The sequence below is a fragment of the Hydra viridissima genome, unplaced genomic scaffold (genome assembly GCF_058129835.1).
Source record: "Hydra viridissima isolate aposymbiotic clone 2 unplaced genomic scaffold, HvirCarnegie_v1 scaffold_6, whole genome shotgun sequence".
Taxonomy (NCBI): Eukaryota; Metazoa; Cnidaria; class Hydrozoa; order Anthoathecata; family Hydridae; genus Hydra; species Hydra viridissima.
In genome coordinates, this window is record NW_028324305.1 from 15455646 (window position 1) to 15474354 (window position 18709).

At 30.2% G+C, this 18709-nt stretch overlaps 2 protein-coding genes and 2 pseudogenes across 4 annotated transcripts; 3 read left to right on the top strand and 1 right to left on the bottom strand.

Annotated features, from left to right (window-relative positions):
• Positions 1 to 293: 293 nt before the first annotated feature.
• Positions 294 to 6144, bottom strand: LOC145190099 (zinc transporter ZIP10-like). 2 transcript variants are annotated; one of them, XM_090090110.1, is made up of 10 exons: positions 5790 to 6144; positions 5408 to 5686; positions 4543 to 4905; positions 3706 to 3871; positions 3108 to 3277; positions 2728 to 2982; positions 1986 to 2024; positions 1550 to 1802; positions 1259 to 1446; positions 294 to 527 (listed from the first exon to the last, which is right to left on the bottom strand). In XM_090090110.1, exons 1-10 carry the CDS (start codon positions 6000 to 6002, stop codon positions 387 to 389), a joined length of 2067 nt encoding a protein of 688 aa, XP_089946236.1. In that variant the 5' UTR covers positions 6003 to 6144; the 3' UTR covers positions 294 to 386. The 2 variants fall into 2 exon arrangements, with proteins under 2 accessions (XP_089946236.1, XP_089946237.1); XM_090090111.1 differs by lacking the exon at positions 5790 to 6144 and having other exon boundaries at positions 5176 to 5507.
• Positions 6145 to 7662: 1518 nt separating this feature from the next.
• Positions 7663 to 9823, top strand: LOC145186411 (uncharacterized; annotated as a pseudogene). Its single transcript, XR_016453607.1, has 2 exons — positions 7663 to 8291; positions 8363 to 9823. The product of XR_016453607.1 is annotated as an uncharacterized LOC145186411 (transcript).
• Positions 9824 to 16299: 6476 nt separating this feature from the next.
• On the top strand, positions 16300 to 18664 carry LOC149887210 (uncharacterized). The gene has a single exon (XM_090091583.1). The coding sequence runs from the start codon at positions 18054 to 18056 to the stop codon at positions 18537 to 18539; it is 486 nt and encodes a 161-aa protein (XP_089947709.1). The 5' UTR covers positions 16300 to 18053; the 3' UTR covers positions 18540 to 18664.
• On the top strand, positions 16312 to 17162 carry LOC149887211 (uncharacterized; annotated as a pseudogene).
• Positions 18665 to 18709: the final 45 nt, after the last annotated feature.

Consider the following 18709-nt stretch of genomic DNA (forward strand, 5'->3'; position numbering starts at 1 on the left):
TTCTACTTTGCGAAGAAAATAATTCTGTTATCAGAACAGAGTTGTCATAATGGAAAGCCTTCGTGCTTGTCACGAAAAGGATGAAGGTTTTCAATAATATTAAGATATTAATCTTTTACAAGATATTTAATCTTTTTGTCATTTAATAAAAAGTTTTAAATTAATTCTTAAAATCTACAAAGTTTTGGAAGCAAAATATTCGTTAATACCAAGAATTAGGTATTAAATATTGATTATTAAATAGGTATTAAATATTCCATTCTTTACCCTTTTTTTGTGCTTTTAAAAATATAAAACTGTGGCGGAATTTGTATTATTTTTTGGAAATTACAAAACAGATCAGAAAAGGTAATAAATTAACTAATAGTGCTTGTTGTGTCGCTTTGTTAAACACTCTCTATGATATTTTCTTCGAATGCGGCCAAACAAAACATGAAGCCAAATCCTAGAAGCATACCAAGTAGACCAAGAATCGTTGCAGAGCATGGTCTTGTTTTCATCAAATCGTTTTGAAGTACTTGAGGTAGCTATACAAAAATAAAACCAAAAAAAAAAAAATTTATTACCTACAAAATAATTCAATCTTCTTGAGAAACCTAACCACGTGACAAAAACTCGCTTAGTAGAGCACGTGCTATGTATAAAACACGTGTTGTAAATATAGCAGCCTAACATCAGTGACTTCTTAAAACATTTGATATTATGACAAAGTGATTATCGCATTTCGAAATATTGATCTTTTATTAAGATTTTTTTTAAAAAAAAATTAGTTTTAAAGATTTAACAGAAATGTTTATTGAAGATTTTTTTTTCGTTAACAAAAAGAAAGATGACTTAATATTCTTCTCATTCTCAATTTGTTATAATCTTGCTTGTTTTAAAAGAGGGAATCAGTGACTTCTTAAAACACTATTTGACATAGTTTAATAATGAAAGTGATAAAATATTTTGTATTATGAAACATTGATGTTCATCAAGATTTTGAAAGAAAACAATTCTGAAGATTGAACAAAAATGTTTTTTGAAGATTTTTTTCCATTAAAAATCTCCTTATTCTTAAAGTGTAGTAACCTTGCTTGTTTTAAAACAAGCAGGTATCATGCAGTTAAAACATGAATATTATAATTTACTCTATTCAATACTTTTCAAATGTATGCAAATGTTTTAAAAACCATGACGAAAGATGAAGACCACAAAAAAAGACAAAACATTATCACTGAAGGAAAAATGGTATCACTGAAGAAAAAAAAAGATTTACCATATCTACCAGAGCAACATACAGAAACAAACCAGCAGTAACAGAAAAAATCCAAGGAGATGCATTCCATTCAGTTCCAAGTGAAACACCCAAGCATCCACCAGCAAATGCAGTGATAGAAGAAACAAAATTCATTATAAGAGCTTGTTTTATTGACAATCCAGCTGTTATCAGAATGGCAAAGTCACCTAAAGGAAAAAAACAAATGAAATTTTGTTCAAGTTCTCAGAATCCAAAAGAGTATATACATATCAGAATCCATAAAACAGTATAACAACATCTCAAACTTACTTAACTCATGGGGTAACTCATGCAACATAATTGCAATTGATGTACTGATACCTCCATTAATGCCAGCAGGATCTGAAAATGCTGCTCCCAATGCCACTCCATCCATAAAATTATGTATACCATCACCAACAAATATCATCCATACTACAGACTTAAATTCTCTAATTGGTATGGATTTTTTCGAAATTTTAAAACTGCTGTTTATTCCTTTAATGGCCACATTCACTTCATTGGTATTAGTAGATAGCTGATTCTAAAAAATTGCAGAAAACATCTTACACTTAAAAAATGTTCATGTTCAAACATGTTCAAGTCAAAACTTGCATAACAATCTGATGAAAAATGAGGGATAGAATGATAACATGGTAGGCAACAATAGACATGTATTAAGCTTAATCCTTTATTTTAAATCCTGATACTTTAACAAAAAACTTACAGATATCTTTCCTTCTGCTGTCATTTCAATATCACAGCTCTAGTAAAGATTCAAGTAAAATAAATCTCTAATAGAGATTACATTTAAGTAATTATAATAATAAACTACTTCTATGTTGCTATTCAATATTTATGTAATTCAAACATCTTATAGTTTGGGCATATAAAACTTCAATCAAAGTAATGCATGTATTTAAAGTAAAAGGACAAGTGGGAAAGATGAACCACCCCTTCTTAAAAAAGAATTTATCGAACAAAACTATTTCAAAATGAAATAAACACACAAACTTAGTTCTTTTCTTACATATAAGTAGTTATATTATAAATTATTAAGTAATTATAAGTATTTATAATATATAAATAGTAATTTATCATTTGTAAACAGTTAAAATATTTTATAACCACTAGGGGTATGATGGAGAAACTGATTTTTCATACAAAATTCAAATCATGATTTTTGAATAACAAAAGACCAAATTTTGCATTATTAACCCATCATTACAGATATCACCATGACAACTATCAAAAACACGTAATGTGAATTATAATTTTTTTTTTTTTTTTAAATAAATTGAAACAAATTAAAATGAACGCCTGTTCAAAAAACAATCGCTTACATATTTGGTATGTTATTTAATTTTTGAGTGCTACTTTATTAGCATACAAAAATGAAAAAACTATATATTTAATAAAATACAAAATGTAGTTTTATATTGAAGCATCTATCAAAGCAAATAACTTACAATATCTGACGCAGGCTTTTCACATTCTTCATTTCTAACAACATTCTTTTGAGAGTTATGATTGTTATCAACTTGGATTGAAGAACTCCCACCATGAGAGTGGGAATGACCTGTACCAAATGCATGCATTATTACTTCAAATGCAAAGAATACATAGATTCCAGCCAAAATGAGGCAACATTTCCATAAGGAGCTGTCTGGAGAAAAGATGATGTTTGAAGTGTCACTTTCAGCATGATCATGTATGTCTAATGCCTAAAATATGACAATATTCAACTTTTATACAGTTTTTTATATGTGGAATGTAAGAATGTAAAGCATAATTGCAAATGCTGAAATAAACTATTTTTTGTTTAAATTAGGTCAAGGTAACTACTTGCATCAGGTAACAGATGCAGAACTCCATCACCAACTAATACTCCAACACCCATGCTGATAATAAATAAAACAACCAAAGGGAACCAATTCCTTTTATTCATTGGAGAGGCAATCAAACCAATAATAGAACACAAATTGGTCACAAAAATGGCAACCATTGTCGCAACCCATGCTAAAAACATTTTAGAAAAATGAAACTTGCTATTGAAAAAAAACCCATTCAAAGTTAAAACAGTTTGAAAACAATTACAAAATCCATTTCGAAACAATTACAAAACCAGTTAAACATATTTCATAAAATTCTTTCTGTTGTGTAGTAGAAAAAAATATTCATTTTCATATTCAAGACCATTAATAGCATTAGTAGTTGTAACAATCGATTTTTTTTTTCATTGATTTACAAATATACTTCTTTCTCTAATTTTCTATTTACTAAATATGCTAAAAATTTTAAATACCATTATCAAGCCACCTTGATAAGGGTATTTTAATTTAAGCCACTCAAAACACCTAGTTCAATTTTACACCACTAATAATTCAGTTGAAGATTAAACCAAACAACAAACAATAAAAATGAATTTCTGGAAAAACTTTACATACGTTTCCAGTTGACACTACTTTCGCCTTCAGTTGCTACGCTTTGGGTTGATACACAGTATCCACTTTCAATCTGCTGGACTAACGCAGGACAAATAACTTGAAATTTATCTTTTTCAATGCTTTCAAAAACATTGAAAACCGAAAGAATATCCTCAGTAGCATAGCACTAGTGTAAAAAACCATACAATCTTATAAATATATATATATATTTCAAGTATTTTTTTAACTAGCTTTTTCTTTGTTTTCCATAATTTTACTTTTTTACACTTACGACCCTATTGAACTAGGTGTGCAACACACACACATATTCATATACATAATGCCATGGCCAAAAAGCCAAATTGCATAATAAGCCCAATATGTACAAAATATTGATTAAAACTGTATGTACTGGTGTAAATATTACATTTTGAATTTGTTATTACAAAAACTTATTCTTCAATTGTTTTTACCTTTCATTTTGCTTTTGTAATATTCATTGAAACTCTTTTAAAACTCATGTGATAATCTGAATGGCAATTATCTTAGGTAACCTGATTGCATGCAAAGAGCCTTTTAAATTGTCATAACACCTTTTAAAGTTTTTTGCTACAAATGGCAAAAAGTAAAATTTGATTACCTAGTGCATTTTACAATGCCAGATAGATGGCAAACTGTTTATTATAAAATATTAAATTTTTGAAATGAAGTTAAATTGATTTTTGATACTTTTATATTTATTTTAAAGATATACTTAAAAATTGAATAACATAGTTAAAGATATCCATACAACAAGTATATTAAATCTTCACATCAATTTAAATATGGTTTTTAAATTTTAAATACAAAAGTTACTACCTTATCAAAAGACAGTTCAGCATTTCTTTTTTTCCGTTGCAATACTTGCTCTGCTGATCTTTTTTTTCTCCGAGTAAGGCCATATGTTGAAGCTAATACACCAATGCCTATATTTAACTTCTTTAAAAGAGCTTCAAAGCTTTTGGGTGACATTTGGCTTTCATTTCCATATTTGTAAAAAATGTCGTCAATAAAGAAATAACTAGGTGGTAGTAAAGTATCTTGTATGTTGCTGGTAGATGAGATGCATAGCCCATTTAACAAATTAAGAACAATAAAAGAACTGACAAACTCAAATTCTTTTTCATTAATATTGTCCAATGATACACTAGCAGCATTTATAACATCTTCTGATTTGAAACACTGAATAAAAATCACACATACATACATACATACATACATACATACATACATACATACATACATACATACATACATACATACATACATACATACATACATACATACATACATACATACATACATACATACATACATACATACATACATACATACATACATACATACATACATACATACATACATACATACATACACACACACATACATACAAATTGTGCACTTATAAATGTTAAGAAAACGTTTAAAGAAATGATTGAAAGTAATTCATACTAGATTTTCCAGCAAACAAACAAAAAACAAAGGAACTTTTGGGAAACATCTGAGTCAAGAAACATGTCTTAAATTTTTATTAAATTAGGGTCCAGTAGAAACTGTGACACACAGAAACAAACAACCAAACACTTAAACGATAGTGAATTTTTTAGACTTTACTGTGGAAAAAGCGCTTCGAAAATAAATAGACAGCTTTCTGTGCATATATGATTTTTAAAAGAATAATTACTTCGCTGCTATTCAGATAACTTCCCAACGTTATATTAATGTCACTTAGGATTTTATCCAAACTTCTTCTGGTTATATTAGGGGAACCGTATTTACTAATTAACTCGTTATGAACGGAAGATATATTTAAAACGGAACCGAATTTTTTGCACTCGACACTAACTTCATCGACAGTTAATAAATATACAATACCGCTCATTAACACAAGGGAATCTTGAGAAGTATAATTTTCTTGTGACTTCATTTTACATAGTGTCATTAGATGATCAGATGTAAAGCACTATAAAATAAAATTATTTGATGAAAGTGTAAGAACTACAGTAACAGTTCGTTTTTTGTAGTTTTTCTAAAAATAAAAACGAGTAAGTTTAAAATCATCTTACCATTTTACAAGAGTCAGATGATTCATTTTGACTGCATTTTCTAAAGTGAAGTTCACTCATAACGGTATTGATATCGTTTTGAGACAAAAATTCAAAACTTTTTAAACCCAAATGCTGTGTTATTCCTTCTAAAGCATCATTTCTTGATGAGTTATTAAAGCTTTCGACTTGAAATATACAAGAAAAAACGAATAAAACTAGCCACGAAGTCATCTTTTCTTTGAAATGACTTTATAATTATCTGGTAATTTAGATGTGAATTTTTCTTTTTTTAAATCGATTTCACTATGTTTTTCAGATTTTGATATCTTTTGCACACGGCCGCACCACAACCTCATCTGTCTGATTCGCTTTTACGAATACTAAAACAATACGTGGTATTAATTTATGTTAATACCAAGATAATATAAGTAATTCCCGAAATAATATTTTGATTAAAAAGCCTCTGAGTAGGAATAGACGAAGCATTATTAAAAAGTACTCATAAACAATGAAAATTGTTATCTTGCAGTCTCTTAAAAAGAATGACGTTTTAAAAGTGAACAAGAAGCAACATAGCTTTGCGAGTGTACTTTTTATTATGTCATATGAAAGCCAACAGATTCTGAACAAAATTTTTTGAACAATCTTTGAGTGTTTATGAGTTTGATGACTATTCTTAAAATGATAGATGAGACACTTGCTTTTTACAGTTTAGAGTATTAAGTTAGGGTAAATTCGCACTGAGGTAAATTAACTCTCTCTTGCCCCCTTTTGGGTCTTTTAAAACTTGTTGTACAAAGAAAATTATTACAAATAACAGTGGTTCAAACCTGTTTTTAATTTTAGAGGTTCAATAAAAGAACCGAAGCTGTTGTGAAGTATTAGAAATTTTATTTTAAAATGTTTATTTTAAAATGAATAAAAAGCAGTAAATATATAGAACTAACCATGCAAGATAATTGTTAAGTTTTTATTACAAAAAAAGAAAGTTTTACATAAAAACCTTGTTTTCCCTTCCTGATCTTGATTATCTCTTCACAATTAACAGATAAATATTTATCGTTGTCTCAATCATCACCCTAAGAATTTTCCAAGTCGTTAACCTTATTATAATTTGTACTGTTTGACATTTCATCTGTTGCATCGCTATCTTTTGTTCTTTTATCATGAAACTTATTTGAATCAGTTTTAGCCCAATAATATCCTTGCTGAAAAACCTTTTCGTGTTGAGCAATTCACAAGAATTTGCTTTGTTCCATTTTTACTTATTGGGGCAAGGAAATAATGTCATCGGCTTTATTTGTACCCATCTTTGGCATACTACCCGCTGCCTATTTGATTTTTAAAATTTAGTTTGCCAAAAGAATACTTACAAAATAACATACTTAAAGCAAATATACACAGTGTTATAAAATGGGTTCTAACCTTGACTTTCTGACCCGAGAAAACCCTTTTGTGGAATGATAGCCCACACTATGGGGATCACTTGGATATAAGTATTAAAATCAGATTACAACGTCCTTGCAAGTTATTGATGTTTAAATTTTCTGAATTTATTGATTACACACACATTCGAAATGACAGCTTGTTTTGCATTTTTACAGTAAGATATAATTTTAAATTCAAGTAAACAAACATACTGTAGCATAAAGAGCATTATGTTTTATGAAAACATAAAAAAAAGTTGAAAAATTAAAAGATATCAAGAAGATAAGCTTCCTTTATTACCAAACAAATATAATATTTTTTTATTCTTCTGTTTTTCTGTTTAACTTTTCATAAAAATTATTTTTAACTGTGAAAATAAGACCCAATTTTTGAATTTCGGGAAAATTTCGGGAAAATAAAAATTTCGGGAAAAGGCTTGATTTATTTACTTTATTCACGAGAGCAAAACTGCGCACATCTAATTTTACAAAGAAATGCCGAATACCGCAAAAAACCACCAAGACTGCAGGAAAACTGTCTGTTTTTTTTGCTTCAGTAAATGTCAGAGGGAACTGACACCTTTCCTAAAAGAAAAATGCCAAACAATACTCAATGAGAGGATCGATTTTAGTAATGACAAAGTTCCACTTGGAATTTGTGAAAAGTGTCGTTCTTGTTTAAGAAGAAAGGATTCTGGAGAACACATCAATCTCCCATCACTTTACAATTTTGAGACTATAAAAATTCGACCTCAAACTAGAGACACACAATGTGACTGTTTGATTTGTTCTGTTGGAAAACTGAGAAATAATGGTCAACAGAAAACTCAGCTTTTGCAGAGCTCAGCACAAAATACTCCATCTTCAACTGTCCAAAAACGATGCTCTGACTGTTTTTCAATTATTGGAAGAGGATTACCTCATCATTGCACAAAGGGCACTTTGCGAAATAACCTTGTTGCTGTTGCAACCAAGGATCCTGTTGCATCTGAACGAGTTGCTGCTCTTGTTGTTTCAAGTAAGGATTCTTCTCCACATGGCACTGTTCGATTGAGTCAACCACAAGGTGGAAGAATGCTTCCAATAATGCCAGGTAAAAGTTTAACTTTCATGAAAAGATATTTTAGAAATTTCGAAATTAAACAATATCTGCATTTATTTTAGGTTCCTCATCAGCTAGAAAACTATTTCCTCCAAACCCATCAATTAGTATAAAAGAACTTGTTCAGGTTCAGGCAAACACAGGGCTTTCAAACAATGGCATCAAGAGACTAGCTGCTACAATTAATCAGTCAACTTCACAACATGAAGAAAAACTATGCTGTAAAATTTGATGCAGTTAGTAAGCAGCTTTCTCACCATTTCACGAGTTCATTGATTAAAGATCATGCTGGATGTGGAAGGACTGTCATTCATTGCAAGGACTTCAAAGAGCTTAAAAATGAACTCATTTCTATGAGAAGCACATCAAACAATCATATTGTGAAAGTTGGAATTGACGGTGGGGGAGGATTCCTGAAAGTAAGCCTTGGAATTATTGAATTAAATCGTGAACCTAACACTCCCCCAGCAAAACTCAATTGCACAAACAAGTTTTTCAAGGACACTGGAGTTAAGCGGCAACTTATTATTGCTGTCTCTGAGGACCTGCAAGAAAACTACTCAAATGTGTCTCAAATTTTCGAATTGATCAATATGAGAGACCAAGATTTTGTTTTGTCCTGTGACCTAAAACTGGCAAATATAATTTGTGGTCTCCAAGCACACTCAAGTGCACACCCCTGCACCTGGTGTGAGTCAAGTGCAACGGACCTTTTAAATCAAGGAAAATTAAGAACTTTCCAATCTCTTGATCAGAATGTCTCACTTTTCAATGCAGCAGGATCAAACATCAAAAGAGCTCGTGATTACATGAATGTTGTTCATTCTCCTGTATTTGATCTTGCTGGTGGCACATTAGTTTTGGACTTCATACCGCCAATGGAGTTGCATCTCCTTATTGGTGTTTTCAATCATCTCTTTGCTGCCCTACTAAAAGTTTTCCCTCAAGGAACTCTTTGGACTGATTCACTGCACATTAAACAACAGCCTTATCATGGAGAGCATTTTTAAGGAAATGAGTGCAGGAAGCTGCTAAAAAATATTGATCTTCTTCAATCTATTGTCGAGAAACACTCATGCTATGCTGCAATACCATTAGTTGATGTATTTCGAAAATTCAATGCAAGAGTGTCTGCCTGTTTTGGATGCGTTCTTGATCCAAGTTATGTACAAAAAATTGAAGCTTTCAGAGTGGCTTATGGGGCACTGCAAAATGTTTCTGTGACACCCAAGGTTCATGCTGTATTTTTTCATGTAAAAGATTTCATTGACAAACATGGCCAAGCTCTCAGACTTTACTCAGAACAAGCAACAGAGGCAATGCATCACAACTTTCAAGTGCATTGGCAAAGGTACAAACGACCTAACCATCATCCTGAATACAGTAAAAAGTTGCGATGCTGCCTTGTGGAATTTAATAGTAAACATTGCTTGTGAAAAGAGCCATTTTAGAATGATTTTTTCTTGTATTAGAATATTTATTTTAAAGCATAATTTTCATTTTAGATACACGATAAACTCTCAGAATATGTCTTTTTGTTTCCCTAGTTCATATTTATTGGAATAACCTATATTTTGTACTATATTCTGTCGGTTTTTGACGGAAAACTCGAAAATTATGGTTTATGTCGGTTAAAACTGAAATTTGGCTTCTAAAAAAAAAAAAAAAAAAAAAAAAATCTCGTCGGTAAAATTTGTTTTTTTCATTTTCACCCCCCCCCCCCCCCCACGTCTTTGTCGTTCGGTACGGCCCTGTCAATAACTTGCCAGGACGTTGTAATCTGATTTTAATACTTATATCCAAGTGATCCCCATAGTGTGGGCTATCATTCCACAAAAGGGTTTTCTCGGGTCAGAAAGTCAAGGTTAGAACCCATTTTATAACACTGTGTATAGTGATTAATAAGAAGAAGAAAGAATTTTTTTTTTTTTTTTTTACCACTGAGCTTCGTTTATGGCTATTTACTGACTCGTTTTAAAAATATACAGAACTGTAAAGATACCATTTTGAAAATTAGATAAATGTTATAAAGAGATAAGTTAGTAAGCATAGTAAACGCAGTCTTTATAACGTGTCTTAAATAGATCTTGTAGATGACTTACAAATCTGCTTTTGTTCAAGATAGTTCAAAGACATACCCCCTTATAAGTGGGGCTGTCTCTTTAAAACATCTTAGTAATCATAAAATATTATTCATTAGACTATATAATAATTTATATTAGATTCGAATAAAATGGAATCTAATAAACAGCTTAAAAATATTTAAATGTGAATACCAAGCAATTTTTTAGTTTGAAATTTGTTTTACTTGACGTATGATTCGTGTCTTTATAAAACTTCTTTGCATTTAAATTTTTGCTTTGATATGCTTCATAATTTTATGGGTAAAGGATCACTGTTTTTGGTTGTTGTTGTTGTTTTTTTTTCTCATTCAAGGACAAGGTTTTTTTTTTAACTTTTAATACGCATTAATAGTTAAGATTAAAACTTTTTTCTTTCTTTCTGATTCTTTCAACAGATTCTGACTCTTTCAACAGATTTTGTTTTATACATTTCGACGAGAAAACTGAGAAAAGGATAAACATCGTCATACAAAAGCATTTTAATATATATTAATAAATTTGAGGGAAATGATATTAACAGACAAAACATTTTGAAGGATACAGATTAGTCAATCGTTTTATAAACGAATTTCTAAATATTCTTGAAAGATAAATTAAGAATTGAAAAAAGATGTAGGGTTTTGTTAAAACACACTTCGACTTGTTTCCATCAGGGTTGGACTAATGAGTGATTCTCACTTATTAGTCTAACCCTAATTCCGTTGATAAGTCTATCAATGGAATGCGATGACATCTCGTACCTGCTGAGATGTAATTGGCAACTAATGCAGGCACTAGATGTTACTCCACCATACTAAGATTTTTTCTTAACAATTTTTTGTGAAGGTTGTTAAGTTAAAACGTAATTGCTTTATAAAAGGCAAAATGTTAAATTTCTCTTTTTTTTCCGTCGTCAACCCAGTGAGCATGCATCGTCCACACGACGTTTTACGGACGTCTTACGGATGTTTTACGGACTTATGGACGTCTTATGGACGTCGTGCGGATGATGCATGCCCACTGGGAAGTTGTATTGATTAAGAGGAATATCTTAAAAAAGTCATCAAACCCACGGGTTCAATAGAAACTCAGCTACCTATAACTGAGATGGAGGCTCACAGATCTGTTGTTCAGATGGAGGTCCACAGATCTGATTCAGATTCACAACTGGTGAAACTTTAGCTATTTTGTTAGACAACCGATCTATTACAAGATTTTACCTGTGTTTGTCTTTTGTGATGAAAACATAACCCCTATCACATCAACATATCTTCAAAAGAAACCAAGCATACCAATAATTTTGTACGCACCATTATGAATAGGTGAAGATAGATCAGCAGTTAAAAAATTAACAATCACCTAAAATATGTTTTAGCTGAGAACTGAATCTTCACTCTGACAAACTATATCTTGGGAGTATATATATATATATATATATATATATATATATATATATATATATATATATAGGGTAGACCGGGGCGATTTCGCCACTTTTGATATTGCGATTAAGAGCTAATTTTCATTTTTTTGTAATAAATATGACCTGTAATATTTATTACTTTTATATTCTCATCTACTATCTATTAATTGATAATAGTTGCTGCTTAATTCTATTGGATGTTGGAATTTTTAAATATGATTTGCTGTTTACTGTTATTAATTGAAATTATCATGTCACTCTTTCTCTTTGTGGTATTTTAATTTTTCTTAGTGAAATTGATTGAAACGAAGTTTGACGATAACTTTCAAGGTTAGTTTTCATATATCTGCTATTATCATCTCGCTGTCGTTCGTGATGAATATTTTAAATAGGTTTTTGTCAAAGTACAATATTGTGGGGCGATTTCGCCACAAAATAACAAAACAGTCCCCCAGTTAAAAAAAAAAATTAGGTACAATATTTGTGCTTTCAGAACAATCTTTTTTGATAAAACCAAGGTCATGTTGAGGGGATAGTAGTATGGTAAGTTGATTTGAAATATTACAAAGTTAAAATAAAATTAATCAATTTAAAAGATTTCAAAAACAACTTTCAAAAACAAAGTATTTATAACTTAATTAAAAAGAAAAGTTTTTAATAACCAAAATGCTTTCTTAAATGTCTAAAAAAAAAAAAATGGTCAGAAACTTTGTCCAAACAACTTTCTGACGAATCATCAGTCTCTTTAACTCGTGATTGATTCAGTCTCGTTCTTAACAGTGCATGTGAAGACATGACTATGAAAAGAGAACTTACTGTGGATGCATTTGTTTATTGTGGGCTGTACCCTCTCCGTAGCACTGTTAAAAAACACGAGTATAAAAAAGGGCAAGCATTCTAAAATAATGATGAATTTCAGTAAAGAGATAAAAACTTCCCGTTACGAAGAAAAATCAATCCATCTCCGAAAAAGGTTTCAAATCCAGCTCACACGAAACCTTATTCAGCATACATAACAAGTGTTGAAAACATTAAAAAAAAGAAGGAAAAAGAAAAAAAAAGAGAAACTAAAAAATAGAAAATCTATGAATGAGTTTTTCAATCCAACACCCAGCAGGTGACTTGAAGAAGAGTAAATTCTCTTCTAATCAAATATCATCAAATGATTTGAAGAAATTCTCCAGCTGGCATTTAAAATCATTATTTAATTCGCTGGAACCAAGTTTATCGAATGTTAATAACCGCAACAGCAACAGCAAAAAAAGTAACTCATTGTGTATGTGGTGTGGCATGGTTTGATTCTTCAGAATAGTGGCTTTAATGCATTTCTTACTATGGATGGGCTTGTGAATTCTGCTTTTATATCGACATGAGCGCAAAATGACATAAAAACTTGTCACGGCGGACAATTAGCATTAAATAAGAAAAAGTGGCTATAATGCTCCGGTCTATCTTATATCTATATATATATATATATATATATATATATATATATATATATATATATATATATATATATATAGAAAAGTTATTTAATATTTTAATATAAATACATTTTTTTAAATGAAATTTTGATTTTCTTAATGGGCATGAAACTGTTTATAAACTTTTGAACGGTTACGTTTTCAATAGAGTTTGAATTTCTTCCTTCTTTACAATTTATCATTTTTTAATGACTTATACTATATAATAAAATTATAGGAACAATTGTTAAAAATCCATTCATTTTCAGTGAAAAGAGAAAAAGTTATGACGAAAAAAATTTGAAAAATTTAGCTGTTTATAAACTTTTGCATGCTACTGTATATATTAACCCACTGTCACGTTTGGTATAACACTTGGCTTAGTATGGGATTTATGTATTGTACATATAGAAATCTATTACCACAAAAGAAAACCAAAAAAACCTGTAATCTTTTTGGAAAACTCAAAAGAAAAACTGGAAAATTTCACTGTGGAGTCGCTTAGCGTCCGGAAATGAAACTACACTTTTTTTAATCGGTTTTTAATAGTAAACATAGTGTAATCTGCAGTTCACATCCAACTAATGAGCTGTACGGTCCATAAAAATACTATTTACCTAGCTAATGAGTAAATTAGTTTGTTTTTAATTAGATACGTAACATTAATTGTTTATACCATGTTTACATTTTTAACACAATTTTATTACAAATTTGTATTGAAGAACAATTTCTCACTCAATTTTTTTAATTAAAACTAAAAAAAAAATGCTATATTAATGAAAGACAACATTTATAAGGGAGAAATAGTGTGTTAATTATTTCAGATAACTCATATTGTAATATCAAAATGAATTCCAAAAAAGATTGGAAGCTCTGCAAAGGTTTTATACAAAACAGCTAATTCAATACGGTTGTAATAATGAGAAAGAGTTATTTGATGGGCAGAAAATTGACTCTGTATCAGTTGTGATAAAGGTCAGTAATGACTTGCTAGCTTCGGTATAGACTTAATCCAAACCTCCCTCTGATAAAAGACAAACCATTTAAAAATAAAATATCCAAAACATTTTAAAAAGCGTTATCCGCTGAACGGATTCAATCTAAAAACCATAAATTCAGTATAAGCTGGCTAGAAAAGAAAGTGAAAATTATTGAAGATCGTAAAGAAAGGTACAAATTTTTAAAAGTTAAGTGCAAGGGGTTTTAAAAGGAAAGATGGAGTTCCTAAAAGATTTACGGAACCCTATGTAATAAATATTTTGTACACTTGATGCAACAGTAAAATAATAAACATTTCAACGAGTTGGATGTCGGAAAAGTGAGTGCGCAATTAAACACAGTGTGAGAAAAGGGGAAAGGTAATACATGCGATGTTTTTTTACCAGTATTATTAGGCATTTACAGTTACACTTCACAAAAATTAAGGGTCTGCGTTTTGGAATCGTTTTCTTGAAATGAACCGGGAAAAGCGTAACGAGACGAGAAATATCCCGGAAAAAAACAACGAGACAAAGGAAAAAACTGTCCCGGAATAAAGTTGTAAATCGGGACAATAATTTTGTCTTGGAATTTAAAAATTGTGTTGAATCCTCTAGTTTGGATCCAGCTGAAAGTGAAGAGTTTGAGGAGCTAATAATGAAAGAAATTACACAGGCTTAACAAATTTTGGCTGCAATAAGGTTTGAAGTTAGTGTTGCTGCTGCAGCTGCAATAGCAACAGCTACTTTAATTGATTATGAAATTGAAACTAAGAATAAAATATCTCAGATAATAACTGAATATAAGGTATTTTTGAAAAAACATGGCTGGCTTTTTCAATTGATGCTAAGCATCGTCAAGAAGTTTTATAGCTATAAATAATTGGTGTGGATGGCAAGAAATATAAAAATTCATTAGTTTATGTGATGAAATACTAGAGTAATGGGGACTCTGTCTTGTATTGAAACAATCAAGATGAACATCACCTCATTTTTACTGGTGAAAGTGGACCTTTTTCTGAAAATTTTCTAACACATGTTGTAACAGAAAATGGCACAGGAAGTACTATGGCTTCAGTAACATTAAATGTGCTTACTGAATATAATAGTATTGAAAACCTAAAAGCAATTGTTCTTGACAATACAAGTTCAAACCTAGGTGTAGATAATGGTTTAGTTGTCAAATTAGAAAAGTTTTTGAAACAAAGCATTCATCTAGTAGGTTGTTTACTTCACCAGCGTGAGCTACCGCTTCGCCATGTTATATCTGAAATAGATGGAAAAACCAATGACCCTAGTAAGTATAAAAGCCCTACACACTAAGAAATAAAGGTAAAACGGGGTGTTTTTATATTCCCTAAGGTATATTTACCGCTGCTTAATCCTAATATTGAAATTGAGGTAGATTTTTCTGCCTTAGGGTATGAATTTCGCTACTTTGTAATAGGGTTTTTAAAAAACACCCTAAACGCAAATCTAAAAATAAACGGCAAACCTTTTATTAGCAAACTAAGGTAGAAAATTCTACCTCGGCTAGAGAAAATATCTACCTTAACATTTTCTACCCTTGCAAAGCAAAAAAGCACAACAAAATGGTAGGATTCTTAGGTGGCAAGGAAAGAAGTATGCTATATATTATATATATTAGGGTTACCAGACGTACTCTTTTTTAAATTATTATACTCTTTTTCAAGTAATATTTTTATTGTATCTCTCTTTTTTATTTAAACCACTAAATATACTATTTTTTAAAGATTTTATGAAAAAACTTTTTTATTTGGCAACATATCACTAAATTGTTTTCATGTATGAAATATTATAACTGCTATAGTTTTGATATTAAAATCAATGTATTTACATAAACAAAAAATGTACATTTTTTTAACTGACGTTTTGGCTTAAAACTGGGTTCAATAATATATATATATATATATATATATATATATATATATATATATATATATATATATATATATATATATATATATATATATATATATATATATACTTTTATTATTTTTTAATTTTAGTCAAAGAATAATTCAGATGTCTATATATATGTGTAAAGTCATTTATTGTCGAAAACATTTTTTCTCATGTCGTGATCTAGTTAATCATATGCTTCTTTCGCATTCTGAAGATAAATTCATGAATTTAGAGTGTGGCATTGGTGAATGTAAATACTTGTATAATACAGCTAATACTTTTAAATTGCACATTAATAAATGCCATAAAATAGCTGTTGATGAATCTTTACTCGAAAAAAACAGACTCCGAAATATTGGACAGTCAGAAAACAGAGGAATATGATGCCAGGGAGTGTGAAGAAAATCTGTTTTTAAATATTGACAAGTCCTTAATGCATGATTTTATGGATTTTAGTGAATGCTTCTCTAGACAATTGTGTCACACTAAACTATATTGTAGAGAAAAATTTACGCTTCCAAAATCAGTAACAAAGCAAATTTTCGAGCAAGTTCAAACATTGTTTGACTTGTATCAAAGCAGTATTTCTTCAATAATTTGGGCTAAACTTAAACATTGTGGAGTTGATTGGAAACTAGATTATGTGTATAGACAAATTCTTGAAGAAGATTCTTTCTATGAACGTATTTCAAAATCAACATCCACCGACCATCTAATGGAATCATATATGAAGTTAAACCTTGACTATTTTCCTCCAATTGAATATAATATCTCACCAATTGACAATAGATTTATTGTTACGTTAGAAAATAAAAATCAAGCTAATACTAAATTTCACTATGTTCCTTTATTGGCAACTTTGAAAAGTTATCTAAAACGTGAAGATGTTTGGAGTAGTTTTCAGCATAAAAAACAGGTTAGTGATTATCTACATGACTATACTGATGGTTTGGTATAGCAGTCACGAATAAAACATTTTTGCTGTGACTCTTTTATCAGACTACATTTCTATAGTGATGAACTTGAAATATGCAACCCGCTAGGAAGTCGAAAAGGAACTCATAAATAGAGTGTTTTTTACTTTATTGTTGGCAATATTGAGAGTAAATATTGGTCATCATTGAACCACATTCATTTAGCACTGATTTCAAAGTATAGTATAATTAAAGAACACGGCTACGCACTAATTCTACAACCTTTGTTGAATGATTTAATGATACTTCAAAATGAAGGTATTAACATTAATGTTGAAGGTATAACACACAATCTTAAAGGCTCCATTGTTACATTATCTGGTGATAATTTGTCTGCACATACAATTGGTGGGTTCTCTGCATGTTTCTCGTCTGGCCATATACTGTGAGCTCAGAAATATACTAAAAAAATTTAAATATGGGATTACTGAATGCTGTAATAAACCATTGCCTTCAAATGTTCCACTTAATTTAGTATCAAGTAACAAGCATATCAGTGGAAAGACTGTGGAGAGGTGGTCATTATTTTATCATCTTCCGTTATATATTGGAAAAGTTGTACCATATGAAAACGAATATTGGTTGCTACATTTGTTATGCAGAAAAATATGCCAAATTATTCTTTCACCAGTTATTGATATAGAGTGGATTCCTGTACTCACCCACCTTATAGCTAGGCACCATGAGTTATTAGCACGATTAAATCCAAAATCATTTACACCCAAGATACATTTTCTTGTTCATTATCCACGAAGAATTTCCCAATTTGGTCCTCTTAGATTACTTTGGTGCCTAAGATTTGAAGCAAAACATCAATATTTTAAACAAATTGCTCATCGTGTGAAAAATTTTAGAAACATTACTAAAACTCTTGCTGAGAGACACCAGATGGCTAAGTGTGCTCTTTTGTCACCAGCAAATGAATGGATTCAGAGCTCTCCAGTTATTCTCGGTTTACAGCAATTTCTTCCTTATTCAATTTTTCCAACCAGTCTTTGCATAAAAATTAAACAAATGTATGGAATTGAGATAAGTAGTAACCAAAAGAATATACTGTCTGTCAATCGCTTGCAATGTAATGGAACGTTATCACGTGTAAAAACCTTTGTTGTCTATAATGTAATTGATGAAGAATGCGTTCCACTGTTTGCCGAAATTGAATTCATTTTATATTTGCATGGCCTATGGGTTATATGTTGTATTCTCCATTATTCTTTGACTTATAACCCACATCTTGATGCTTACATTAATGAAAAGAGTGATGAATGGATTGTTTATACACCAGGAGCTATTATTAATTATCAGCCACTTAGTTCATATAATATAAATGGTGAAAATATGATATTTTTGCACAACAGTGTGGTTAAAAGTTAAAATACTTTACAATATTAAATATAAATACATATTTAAAATTCAACCCAACTATTTAATTTAACATTCATTCCCAACCTACCCCACTAACTCCCTAGACTATTAATATGTTAATTTTTGTTTGGGTGTTTATGTTTTTTTAACATTTTCAAAAATATCTTATATATATTTTA